This window comes from Arachis ipaensis, chromosome B07 (genome assembly GCF_000816755.2).
Source record: "Arachis ipaensis cultivar K30076 chromosome B07, Araip1.1, whole genome shotgun sequence".
NCBI lineage: Eukaryota > Viridiplantae > Streptophyta > Magnoliopsida > Fabales > Fabaceae > Arachis > Arachis ipaensis.
Window position 1 is genome coordinate 115,706,006 of NC_029791.2, and position 14,542 is coordinate 115,720,547.

Genomic DNA, 14,542 nt, shown 5'->3' on the forward strand with positions numbered 1-14,542 from the left:
CCATTCTGGCGTTTAACGCCCAAACCTCTATCCTTTTGGGCGTTTAACGCCCAGCCAGGTACCCTGGTTGGCGTTTAAATGCCAGATTTCCTTCCTCACTGGGTGTTTTTGAACGCCCAGCTTTTTCTCTGTGATTCCTCTGCTGAATTTTCTGAATCTTCAATTCTCTGTGTTATTGACTTGAAAAAATATATTTTTGAATTTTTTTTTGAATTTTTAATGATGAAAGACAAAAACAACAAAATGAAGTTAACCATGAAAATGTAAGATCAAAACAAGATTATCATGCAAGAACACTATGAATGTCAAGATGAACATCAAGACACTATAAAAAACATGATGAACATCAAGAACATATTTTTGAAAAATTTTGAAGGGAAGAGAAACATGCAAGACACCAAACTTAGAACTTTTGAATGTTCAGACACTGTGATTTTGAAAATGCATATGAAAAACAACATAAAATACTAAACAAGAGAATTCAAAGATCAGAACAAGGAAAATCATCAAGAACAGCTTGAAGATTAATGAAGAACATCATGCATAAAATTTTGAAAAATGTAAGAAAAAGAAAAACATGCAATTAACATCAAACTTAAAAATTGACTCTAGACTCAAACAAGAAACACAATATTTTTTTTGTATTTTTCGAAAATTATTTTGGAAAAAGAAAATAAAGAACTTCAAAATTTTTAATAAGAATTCCAGGGCTCATAAAATGTCAGTCTAAAGCTCCAGTCCAGGAATTAAAGATGGCTTACTAGCCAGCCAAGCTTTGAGTGAAAGCTTCGGTCCAAAACACTAGACATGGCCAATGGCCAGCCAAGCCATAGTAGTACATACAAGCATTTCATAATAGGTGGAAGCCTCAGTCCAAAAGAAATTAGACATGGCTTAACAGCCAGCCAGACTTCAACATATCATGATGGAACTTTAGAATTCATTCTTAAAAATTCTAAAGAACAAAATAAAATTTTTTTTAAAAATTTTTTTTGATATTTTTTTTCGAAAATAAAGAAAAATAAAATAAAATAAAATTACCCAATCTAAGCAACAAGATGAACCGTCAGTTGTCCAAACTCGAACAATCCCCGGCAACGGTGCCAAAAACTTGGTGCACGAAATTGTGATCTCAATGGCGCCAACAACTTGGTACGCACAATTGTAATCTCAACTCTTTTTCACAATTTCGCACAACTAACCAGCAAGTGCACTGGGTCGTCCAAGTAATAAACCTTACGTGAGTAAGTGTCGATCCCACGGAGATTGTTGGTATGAAGCAAGCTATGGTCATCTTGTAAATCTTAGTCAGGCATATTCAAATGGTTATGGAGTTTTAATAATTAAAAGATAAATAAAATATAAAATAAAGATAGAGATACTTATATAATTCATTGGTGGGAATTTCAGATAAGTGTATGGAGATGCCTCATTCCTGTTGAATCTCTGCTTTCCTACTGCCTCTTTCCTATCCTTCATACTCCTTTCCATGGCAAGCTATATGTTGGGTGTCACTGTTGTCAATGGCTACTTCCCGTCCTCTCAGTGAAAATGGTCCTCTACGATTTCTGTATGGCTAATCAATTGTCGGATTGCTCGTCTCGGATGAAATATACCATGCACAGATATCGTATAGCTAATCAGCTGTTGGTTCTCGATCGTGTCAGAATAGGATTTACTATCCTTTTGTGTCTGTCACTATGCCCTACAGTCGCGAATTTGAAGCTTGTCACAGTCATCCCATCCCAGATCCTACTCGGAATACCACAGACAAGGTTTAGACTTTCCGGATCTCAAGAATGCTGCCAATTGATTCTAGCCTATACCACGAAGATTTTGATCTCAGATTCAGATGCTCTGTTGTCAGGAGAGACGATGTGAATCGTTGAAGAGAGATCCAAGAGATACGCATTCAAGCTTGTTTTCATGTAGAACGGAAGTGGTTGTCAATCACTTGTTCATAAGTGAGAATGGTGATGAGTGTCACATAATCATCACATTCATCATATTCTTGTGTGCGAATGAATATCTTAGAATAAGAATAAACATGAATTGAATGGAAAACAGTAGTAATTGCATTAATACTCGAGGAACAGCAGAGCTCCACACCTTTAATCTATGGTGTGTAGAAACTCCACCGTTGAAAATACATAAGTGATAATGGTGTTCATTGGCTTCGGCCCCAGAGGGGGAACCAGAATGACCAAGACCTTGGTCTAAGGACTAAACGTCCAAAGATGTAAATACAATAGTAAAAAGTTCTATTTATGCTAAACTAGTTACTAGGGTTTACAGAAGTAAGTAAATGATGCAGAAATTCACTTCCGGGGCCCACTTGGTGTGTGCTTGGACTGAGCGTTGAAGCTTTCACGTGTAGAGGCCTTCCTTGGAGTTAAACACCAGTTTGTAACTTGTTTTTGGTGTTTGACTCTAGTTTGCAACTTGTTTCTGGCATTTAACGCCAGAGTAGGGCAGAAAGCTGGCGTTGAACGCCAGTTTGCATCATCTAAACTTGGGCAAAGTATGGACTATTATATATTGCTGGAAAGCCCTGGATGTTTACTTTCCAACGCAATTGGGAGCGCGCCATTTGGATCTCTGTAGCTCTAAAAATTCTATTTCGAGTGCAGGGAGGTCAGAATCTAACAGCATCTGCAGTCATTTTCAGCCTCTGAATAAGATTTTTGCTCAAGTCCCTCAATTTTAGCCAGAAAATATCTGAAATCACAGAAAAATACACAAACTCATAGTAAAGTCCAGAAATGTGATTTTTGCTTAAAAACTAATAAAAATATACTAAAAACTAACTAAAACATACTAAAAACTACCTAAAAACAATGCCAAAAAGCATATAAATTATCCGCTCATCACCTTCCCCTAGGAAAGTACCACTAAAGAATTTTGAGGGATTCCACGGCCTACAACATCATCATGGGCAGAGAAACCATCAATGAGCTCGGAGCAATAATCTACACTAAGCTGCTGATAATGAAGTTCATTTCCGATAATGGATCGATTGGATCTATCAAGGGAGATTTAGAAAAACGGTCGCATGCGACAATGCCAGCCTCTCCCTAAGGAAGAAATCCAAGGAAGCAAGCGGGGTCTTCTTGGCCGACCTAGATGCAAGAGTCGATAACAAGCCTAGGCCCAAGCCCGAGGGAGACCTCGAGAAAGTCAGGATCGGTGACTCGGAGGCAAAGTTTACCTTCATAAACAGGAACCTCCCCCATGAATTAAAGGACCATGGTGGATGTCTCGTATCCAAATATAATTGTTCAAGAACAATTTGAGACATTGACACCTGTAGAGGGTCTTGGGTAGATAATAAATCATTCACCTACTGAGATGACTTAGGACCCTCAATCCAATCAATAATATGCCTAGTAATTGTGACAACAAATATCACGACGTCTATGTTGGTATGTATTCCTCGCACATGGTAGAGGACTGACTATATGGTTCTATGGAAGGTTAGATAGAAGGTTATGCATATTCCTGTGTGTATGGTGGTTATGTTTGTGAGTATGATGATATAACAGGTTGGATGAAAGGTAGTACATAATCATCTGAGTATGGTAGGTATGGATATTGTGGTGGGTAAAAAATATAGCGGTATGTATAATTGTTGTTGTGATGATGGATATGTGTATGGTAGGCATGGATATGGTGGGTATGCATATGGCTGTAAATATGGTTGTTGTTGTTGTTGAGGTGGTTATTCTTGTTGAGGTACTTGCTCTAACTCGGCATGCTTGGAGAGCCGCAAGGGATCACCGAATCTACTAATGTACCAGTCTATGTACTGGTCGGATGATTGATAGTTGTTGACATGTTAACCTGTCAAGAAGAACGCAGAACTGTTATTCCATTGTGAGATCCATTTGCCATGTTCTACTCCCCAATTCTTGTTTTTTTTGTACTCGCCAGCACTATGTTATGCGACGCTCTAAGTTTCATAGCTTCTACTAGGGAGTCCTTATAAAAGCCAAACTATCTTTTAACATTATCAGTCGGATGCCATTCCACAACACTCAAAGCATATTAGAGGCACAATTGCACTCCATAGATCTACACCGTCATTGAAAGCTAATATCCATCGGCAGAGACCCTATTGATGGCATCTGATACATATGTGCAAGTCAAGCAGAACCCTAACTAAACTTATTAATATGGGAAAACTTACAAAGCAATGGGAAATACTTCTAGTGTACAGTAATTCCAGATTTGTCATTGAATAATTTACCAAATAGCAACATGATGTGACATTTCACATAAATTTTCTTACTTTGTCGGTCAGTCAAATGTTAGCGCTGCTTTAGGATGTAGAATTATGTCAGCTTGATTCCGCTTCCTCTATGGTCGTTCACCCCAGGAGGTATTATGAGTGTGTGGTGGTTGGAGGGGACTTGGATCTGGGTTGCTGGCATGTGAGTGGATCTCCCGGGCTGGTGTTGGTGAGTGAGGAATGGAGCTTCATGACCTCACGGGTTGTTGGAGTGTCGAAGGGGGAGCCACCTGCAAAAGGGACTCCGACGCTCAAGTCAGAATCCGTACAAGGTGGCAGAAAAGGTGAGGGTATAGTGACGTACCTCGGGGGAGGGGTAAGGCCATCCCCTTATATAGTCTACACCTAGGGAGGGTCCTACAAGAGTAGACCCGCCTTCCAGGAAACTTCCCTTTCCAGCTGTCAGGTACCTTGCTAAAGGGGTGAAGGTGTCTCGGGTCTCCTCCCGGTTTGGGTATCGGATACCCGTCGGGTCGGCTGGCTGGGCCGGGGTGTCAGACCAGTTGGGCTGGGCCAGAACAGTGCCCCCAATGCGCCAACTGTGGTTGTGAGTGCCATTGTTGGCGCGTTCCATTCTACCTTCTCTCTGGTTGGATCCCCGCGAGGTCGGCCGTTCGTGACAAGGGCGTGTCTCCTATGCGCGAGTGGGTTTTTTCATTTCGAGAGAATGCCATTTATTGCCTCGTTCTCCATGCCTGTCATTTAATGCCATTATGGCTTATTTGAAAGCTTAGAGAAAAGTCAGTTCTACCCCTGACTTTTGTGCTTTCCTGCAGTGGCAGTTATTCTTCAGTGCTTACTTTCTTTCCCCTACTTTCACGTTCCATCTTCTCACTTCTGCATCCCTCTGCATTATTGCTTCTCATTTTTCCTCTCTTACTTTCTGGATTTCACTGCTTTGATCTGCTTCTAGTTCAACTTCAACTACAACTGCATTTCCTAAGATATTTCCAAATTTTCTTGACAGCAATCTTCCTAGTAAGCATCTTTTTCTTAATGAATGATTGCTATTGTTACTTCTATTGTTGCCGTCCCTTTGTGTTCCTGTGGTTTCTAGGCTATGCGTGTGTGTTGTTGGAATCATGCTACTATTAGTTAGGCTTTAAGGGGGTTGCCATTTAGTTTTCTGGTACTTAGCCTTTGTTTAATTGTAGATAGGCTAACTGTGCTATGTAGCGTTAGTTCCTTGTGGTATATGGTCTTAGTTCCAGTTCTCCCAGCTTTTTGACCTTGTAGTCTGACTTTGAGTGGTGCCCCCACTGTAGGTATGGCGCAACTTCCCCTCCCGAGGCCCTGTGTTGACCGATACGCCCGGGTCACCTCAGATGTGAAGGATACACCTTCACAAATAACCCTAAAGGAGCTCACAGAGTTCCGCCATGCCGATCAATTATGCGGGGGAAGTCCCAAGGAGGAATGCTACGAAGTGTTCGTTCCCGCGGACTACGAACGTATATGTCAGCTTAACCTGAACACCCCCCAAGTTGCCGACTGGATTTAGATGTACAAGACAATGTTAACTGTCCTGGGGGTTCGTATCCCCTTCTCCCCCATCCAAATGGCCCTTTTAAATCGGTGCGACATGGCTCCGTCACAACTGCACCCGGAACAGTTGAGCCGCCATCCGGTGCTTTGAGATGGTTTGCGAGTACCTGGAGTTGCCGGCCTCCGTAGAAGTGTTCTTATGGCTCTTTGTTTTGACAAACCCTTCCAAGGAGGGAAGGCATAAGAAAGGGTTTATGTCCTTTCGGGCTGCTCAGGGCAGACGAATCTTTGGGGTGTTCGAAGATTCGTTCCACGGCTTCAAGGATAAATTCTTTAATGTCTGGCCTTCCAATGGCCAACACCCTTTCTGGTTAACCTTGGAGGGAGCGACGGATTCCGACCTACTAGAGCTTTGGGGCCGGGGCCAATGCTTTCACTAAAGTAACATACAAAGGCCTGACCCAGTGGGATAAAAACATAGCTGACCTATTGTTGGCCATATTTAATAAAAATAACATCAACCCACATATTTTAATGGGTGATCGGGAGATAGGTAGGAGTTATGTAGGTGAGTGGTCGGCTGGTTCTAGTGTTACCCTTTCCTTCTTTTTTTTAACAAGCTAACGAGTTGTTGTGTTCACTGTAGTGGACATGGCCGCCGAGCACACCGGACTTGAAGATTTGATGGCCCAGTTTCTTCCTAGGCATAGTGAAGACAGCTCTGTAATCCATACTGCCGAGCACCCGTCCTCCCCCTCTAGGACCCACCGGCCCCAGCGCAAATACCGGCCCGAGTAGTAGCGGCGTAGTTCCTCCTGAGGTAGAGCCGTCCGGGGGAGGTTCTGATGTGGCAATAGTCGAGAATCCTCATAAGCGGAAGTTGACCTCCAGCCCTGAGGGGTCACTTACTGTTGTGGAGAAAAATTTTGATGCTGGGGGTTTTATCGACTCGCAGCTCATGTACGGCACTGATGAGTTCTTTCATGATGGGGATCTTGGTGCCCAATCTAGGTGGATCTACCGGTGTATGCTGAGAGCTACAACCATTGCCGGGAAAGCAGAGCCCATCCTAACTCAAGCTAGGGCGCTGGATGGGAAGTATTGTCAATCCTTGCGAGAGGTCGAGAGCTTGATATCTGAGGTCGGGGTCTTGAAGGAGAAATTAGCCGACTCGGCGGGGAAGTTAAAAACTTTCGACGTGGCGGTGGCCCGTGGTGAAACTGTTGCGGCCCAAACTAAGATTACTGTCTTGGAGGCCAGGCTTGAGGAGGCCGTGAAGTCGGCAAAAGATGCCAAGGATGAGGTTGCCGGGTTGAAGGGGGAGGTTGCCGGTCTGAAGAAGAAGAACAAGGAGACGGTGAGGAATGCTCGTGAGGTGATCTCCGGGACCGAGGAAGTGATCAAGGCCCAGGTCAAGCTGCTTTCTCCCGATTTCGACACTTCTGCAATTGGAGCTTTCAAAACTATTCGGGATGGTCAGATTGTTGACATCCCGGAGAAGTGATATATATTGACTTTGTAATATCTGTAAGACCAAGTACTTTTGAAAAGTTATTACGAACTAATTTCAAGTCACATATATTTATTTACAGTTTTAATTTTATAAATTATTTTATTGAAGGTAATTAAAGGTAGTTTTGATTAATTAGATTTGAAACAGATTAAGATTTTTATCCAAATTCTATAATTATGCATTATTCTCCTAATTTCAATTTTAAGTCTTAGAAATTCAAAGGTAATGAGATTTGGCTAATTAAATTAGGATTTTATCTAATTTTATAATTACTGAGTTATTCCCTATATTTAAATTATAAAGTCAGTAGTCGTCAAATAAGAAGAATTTTATATATGACTTAATTTAAATACTTTACATTTAATTCAATACTTTAAGTTTTAAGGATAAATAAAATTAATTATATTACTATTTATTTTCAATTAGAGAAATTGATTGAGAATCAATTAGTATTTTTCTTATATACCAAAAATAATATTTCAAAGTAATTTTAGAGATTTAAATTAGTTTTTCAAATCACTACTCTATACTCAAATTAAACCCAAAAAGCCCCAATTTTATACACAAACCCTAATTTACTACCCTAACCCACCCTCACTCTTCTCTCAGCGCAGCAACCCTTTCCCCAAACCCTAACATGCATCAACTTCAGACAAAAGAAAGAAAGAAGAAAAAAAGGATGAGGGAAAGAAGGAAAGGGGGAGGAAGAGAGGGAGATCTGAGGGTGAGGGAGCACCGGTGGAGGGGCGCCGGAGCTGGTGGGCTGCACCGTCGGGTCGCCATGGTCGTCGTTGAGGAGCCGCAGAGGAGGAGGAGAGCGACGGGGAGAAGAGGAATACGTCGCCGCCCTTCACGCCGTCACCTCCAACCTGCGTCGCCGCCGTACGCGCCGTGACCTCTAGCCCGCGTTGTCGCCATTCATGCTTGCTCTGTTGTCGTGAAGCTCGTCGCCGTTGCTGCAGTTGTCCGAGTTGCCACCGTCGCTGAAGGGAGCCAGCATCACCGTCGTTCATGGGTGAAGCAGAGGAGAGAGATCCGCGAGGAAGGGAGGGTCGCGACCAGTCCAGCCGCCGCACCCAGTCACTGTTCGTGTCACCAGCGCCGTCCTTGTTCGAACCCCTGCCAAATCAGCCACTGCCGAAGCTTCTAGCCGAGCCTCTGCCGCTGGGAACGCCACTGCTGGTAAGGGTTTAAAAGTTTTTGTTTTTGTTCTTTTGGTTTTTGGGAAGGGTTTTAACGCCGAGTGGTTATTACAGTCATCGTCACTGGGGTTTCGCTCACGTCTGTCACTTGGAGTTATTGTCCGGGCTACTGCCGGGCCGATTCAGAGTCGCAGCTGCTTCGTTTTGACATTTCAGTAAGTAATTATATTTCGAAAACCTTCGCGTTAGTTTTTTGTTGTGTTTGGTTAATGAATCTGAGTTTTGGTATTGTGGGGTCGAGTCTTGATTATTATTTGTTGCGATTAGAGTCGTTGTGGTGGCTGAGAAAGTGGTTTGGAGCTGAGGTTGCGGCTACCGCAGTTGTGGGTCGAGGGAAAGCGAGTTGTGGCACGTTTTAGAGTTTTAGAGTTTTGACAATCGAGGTAGGAGCTTTTTATGCAAATTAATTTATTTTAAATTGGAATTGTTATAAATAGATATGATGTGTGAAATGCATTTCTGGTGATTATGTGAGTCTTATGAATTGTCTGATTTGTATTGAATGAATATGATTGCCTGTTTGATTGAAATAATGTCTGGTTTTGTCCAAAATGGAGGTTTCTGGTTGTTTTGAATTGAAAGGATTTTAGTAATTAAAGTCTGAATTTTTCTTACTGGAAACGGATTTGGTCTTAAACCCTTTGGAAGTAAGAGTTGAGGATTGGTTTGGTTGGGACCCGAAAAGGGTGGCAAAGTCCAAGTTTTAGGGGAGATGCTGCCAAAATTTCTATAAAATTCGAGATTTTGATTGAAACGTTATTTTGAAAATAATGAATTATGCTTTGAATTAAATGTTTGATAAATAAATTATGTTTGAACTTACCTTATTAAGAAAATTAGTATATTTTGGATGTAATTTATTTAAGAAATGAATTATGTTTAAAGTCAATTTAAATATGAAAATTCTTACGTTTTGGAATTTGATTTAAGTAAACAGATTTGGAGGAGTTTTAGTGGATTTAAAAGAAACTAAATTTCGATTGACTGATCTCCCTTTACGACATTTTAGGAAAAGTCTGAAGTACTCCTTGAAATCTTGATTTAGAAAAACTAAATAAAATTTTGAACCCTTTGGAAACACTTCAGATTTTGGAATGAAACTGAAATTGGTTTTTGGATTTAAATGACTTGGTTTTGGGTTTAACTTCTACCTTATTTATTCAAATCAAGAAGCTAAAGTTTTAGAGATTTTTGATGAACTTAAGGAATGAGTTAGGTTATTCTTCCCTAAATTCTTAAGATTCTGTTGAGGAATTTTATCACCAATTCCTTATTTAAAATGAATGATTTTGGGTCTTTTAACAGAGATTTTGAATTGAGCATGGTTTTGAAATTGTTTGGGAGTTTTGGAAAGATGTGGAAAGTGGTTCCATTTTGAAAAGTGATTCTTGGTAAGATGTGAACTGAATACGTTTGTTATTTAAAAGTAAATGGGCCAAGAATGATTTTTTAAATAAGATATTAAGCCCGATTGATTGTGGATATTATCGCGATTGACGAGAAATGGTTTGGTAGGTGTAAGGACTGGGTTCGTCCCGCTTGCACTGAGTTGTAGACATAAGGGCCGGGTTCGTCCCGCTTGTGTTGAGCGATTTGATATTGATGAGATATTGTTTGGTAGGCATAAGGGCCGGGTACGTCCCGCTTATGCAGAAAAATGTGAGGTCGGAGGTAGAATATCCCGCTCACATCCTTTCAGATCACAGGAGTGTGTAGGCACTGACATTCTGTACCGTGTGGCGGGCACGTTATCCCAGAGGGTTCTCATTTATACGTGACCGAAAGGCAACATTCCCATGGGGATGTATCGGGTTGGCAATTGAACCGATAATGTGATATCACAGCCACGTCAGCTAGTAGGACAGACATTCATCATTTACATTTATGTGACATTGTTTGGGTATGCATATTGTAATTGGTTTGCCTATGTGAATACTTATATTAACTGCTAACTGCTATATTTGTTGTAATTGCTATTGCTTGTGCTTGAACTACATTAATTGTGATTGTGTTTGATTAGTTGATTTGTGATGAATTGGTTGATGATTGAGTTGTTTGGGACGGGGGCCGTGTTGGATTGGATGGGCCTGAGGCCGTGGTTGGTATGTTGAGTTCTAGTTCTGTATAAAGTATTTGACTGATTCAGCATAGACTTAATGAACCTATGCTTAGAACAGGATGATCATTTATACCGCGTAGGTAACTGCTCTCATGTTTATGTCTTAGTAAAGTATGAAAAATTAAATTGGTTCAGCATAGATTTAATGAACCTATGCTTGGGACAGGTTGGTCATTCATACTGTCTAGGAAAGATTTTAAGGTTTTTAATAACCAAGGAGAAAGTTTTCCAAGCTTTGGATAATTAGCTGATTTCCTCTTTTGAAATGGGTTTTTTTGGATGTTAATCCTTTGGATTTCAAAAAGGCACGTAAGACGAGCATTGATTACTGTACTTTAAAAATAGTTTTATTTTACGTATCCTGTTATAGCAATTTTGTAACCCTATGGTGAGAACCCTTTCGAGGATGATGTTTTTACTCCCCTACAGGTTTTTCCTTTTCAGGATATGGACGACGAAGTTTCAGAGGAGTTTATTAATTTTTCTATTATTCGGTGTTTTTGTATTATATTGGTTATTATTTTTCCCTCGCCTTTATCTTTATCAATTTTGTAAGAGGATAGGAATTGATGATATGTATGCTTGTAAGTTTATTGTTATGTATATATATATATATATAGTGAGGTATTGTATCTAGTTTGTATGCACATATATGTTTATGTTTTCAACGAAAAAGTGTTTTAGAAAGGTTATGCGGTTTTAACTTTAAATAGGCTCATATTTTAGTATTAAATATATTTAGAGTTATCGTAATATCCAAGCTATCAGAGTGGCGCAGCTGGAAGCGTGACGTTCTGACAGTGAGGGTGTTACAATATCTTGTTTGAAATGTTTAGTAGTTTGTTGTAAACTTGTTTACTGTTTTGTTTGACATTGGTAATCGACGAGCTTGTATACCATTTTGTTTTGCCATTGGTAATAGCGAGTTGTTTACCGTTTCGTTTTGACGTTGGTAATTAGCGAAGCCGGTTCGTGGCTTTCATATTAAAAGTTTAAATTGTGGCTTTTACTTTTGTAGCCGCTTAATGTAGTGTTCACGGTGTCGTTGGCTCCCAGGGTGATCAGTCCCGTGAAGCGGTAACCGCGCTAAACTGGTTAGATGACAAGCCGAATAAAGATAAAAATAGAATAAAACAAAAGAGAAACATGTTAAGCAATGACAAATTAAAAATTAACAATAATTCAACACAAAGTAAAACGGGTGTTACTGAGTCGGTGAAACGGGTGGTCGTTCTAGATTCTAAGAGTAGAACCTTGTCAAATTTGCCACGTTCCATGTTCGGGGTACCTCTTTCCCATCTAGACGTTCCAGTTTGTAAGCCCCGTTGCCGACCACCTCCTTCACTCTATATGGTCCTTCCCAATTAGTCACAAGCTTCCCTTCCCTGGGGGTTGGGAGGCCTACATCGTTGCGTCATAGGACCAGGTCATTTGGCTCAAAACTCCTCCTTAGCACTCTAGCATTGTAATGAAGTGCTATTCTTTGCTTCAACGCAGTCTCCGACAAGTGCGCCATTTTCCTACTTTCGTTGACCAGGTCCTTTTCTACAGCCTCCTCAACTCCACCTAAGAGTAGTCGTGGACTTGGCTCCCCGACTTCTACAGGGATCACTACATCAATCCCGTAGGTAAGTCAGAAAGGAGTTTTCCCGGTGGAGGATTGAGGTGTTGTTCTATATGACCAGAGGACTGACGTGAGTTCATCTACCCACACTCCCTTCTTCTGGTCGAGTCCCTTCTTGAGGCCTTGGAGGATGACTTTGTTTGCAGCTTCAACTTGGCCATTGGTCTGTGGGTGCTCCACTGACGAGAACATCTGTTTTATCCCTAGGCCTATGAGAAACTCCCTAAACTTCTTGTCCACGAACTGCATTCCATTGTCCGATATCACGGACTCTGGGATCCCAAATCTGGAAATTACTTGTCTTCACATGAACTTACGATAGTTTGCTGATGAAATGCTGGCCAGCGGCTCCGTTTCGACCCACTTTGTGTAGTAATCAACAACCACAATCAGGTATTTAACCTGTCCAGGGCCTATCGGGAAGGGTCCCAAGAGGTAAATCCCCCACTGGCTGAAAGGTCGGGAGGCCATTAGCAAGCTTAGCTCGGCTACCGGGGTCTTATGAAAGTTAGCGTTCTCTTGGCACTTCTTGCATCTCTTGACGAATTCTTGGGAATCCATCATCATCGAGGGCCAAAAGTAACCGGCCTTCACGAGCTTATGGGCTAAATCCTTTCCCCCGATATGGTGGCCGCAACATCCCTCACGGACTTCCCTTAGCACGTAGTCCGTCTGGTTGGGTCGTAGGCATTTCAACCGGGGTTAGTTTAGTCCTCTCTTAAATAGTTGGCCTTGTATTATTACATACATGGCCGCCTCCCTTCTTAACGCATTCGTTGCCTTATGGTCGTTGGGGAGATTGTCGTTTTCCAAAAAGTCAGTAATTGGGTCGATCCGTGAGGGAGTGACGTCTGTTCGGGTCACGCACAGGGCGACTGTCGGCTCTTTTACCAATCCTTGGATCAAAGAACGATTTCCTGTTTCTAGCTTTGTGCTAGCCAGTTTGGATAGGAGGTTGGCTCATGTGTTTCTTTCCCTTGGGACATGCTGCACCACGACCTCCTCAAAATCCTTGCTTAGACCCCTAACCTTTTCCAAGTATTTTTGTAGCAGAGGGTCTTTGGCTTGATAAGTTCCATTGATTTGGGAGGTGACGACTTGAGAATCGCTGTTCACCTCCACTCTTGTCACCCCGACTTCTTTTGACAACAGCAGGCCGCCAATAAGGGCCTCATACTTCACCTGGTTGTTGGAGACCGAGAACTCAAACTTGATGGACTGCTCGTATACTACTCCTGTCGGGCTCTCGAGGATTATCCATGCTCCCCTCGACATTTGGTTGGAAGCTCCGTCAACATGGAGTTTCCACCGTATGCCCGGGGTTTCATGAGAGTCACCCGTTACTTCCACCAGAAAGTCGGCCATAGCATGTGCCTTAATTGCATGTCTGGGTTCATACTACAGGTCAAACTGGGATAGCTCGACTGCCCAAGACATCATCCAACTCGCCAGGTCGGGTTTTTGCAAGACCTAGCGGATCGCTTCATTTGTTCTGACGATCACCCGATGACCTTGGAAGTATTGTCACAAACTTCGAGACGAGGTCAAGAGCACATACCCTAGCTTTTCCAATTTGCTATATCTTAACTCTGCCCCTTGCAGCGCCTTGCTAACAGAGTAGACCGACTGTTGTATTCTCCCTTTCTCTCGCACCAAGGCAGCCGCCAAGGCTTCGTCTGTTACTGCTAAGTATAGGAACAACATCTCACCGTCCTTGGGCTTGCCGAGGACTGGGGGTGTCGAGAGTATGCTCTTGAAGTGGTTGAATGCCTCCTCGCACATTGGGGTCCACTTGAAAGTTATTCCTTTTTTCATCAAACTGAAAAATGGGAGGACTTTGGCCGCCGACGCGCCGAGAAAACGGGATAGGGCCGTGAGCCTTCCGGCCAACCTCTGCACGTCCTTGATGAATCCTGGGCTTTTCATTCGCAAAATTGCCTCGTACTTCTTGGGGTTGGCTTCAACTCCCCTCTGGGTTATCATGAAACCCATGAACTTTCTGGCTTCCATGGCGAAGGCGCACTTGAGGGGGTTAAGCCTCATATTGTGTCCTCGGAGGGACGGGAATACAGTCTTTAGGTCACCGACTAGGTCTTCTGATTGGATGGTCTTTACCAGGATGTCATCCACGTACGTCTCTACTGACTTCTCGATGAGGTCACTAAAGACTTTGCTCATCAGCCTTTGATAAGTTTCTCCCGCATTCTTTAATCCGAACGGCATTACCCTGTAGCAGTAAGTGCCACCTGCCGTTATAAACGCCGTTTTTTCTTCGTCAGGCTGGTGCATCGGTGTCTGGTTGTAACCAGAG

General features: G+C 42.3%; 1 protein-coding gene across 1 annotated transcript; it reads right to left on the reverse strand.

The window, feature by feature from the left end:
• Window positions 11,614-12,798, reverse strand: LOC107607730 (uncharacterized protein K02A2.6-like). Its single transcript, XM_016309651.1, has 4 exons — window positions 12,549-12,798; window positions 12,302-12,503; window positions 11,861-11,992; window positions 11,614-11,698 (listed from the first exon to the last, which is right to left on the reverse strand). Exons 1-4 carry the CDS (start codon window positions 12,796-12,798, stop codon window positions 11,614-11,616), a joined length of 669 nt encoding a protein of 222 aa, XP_016165137.1.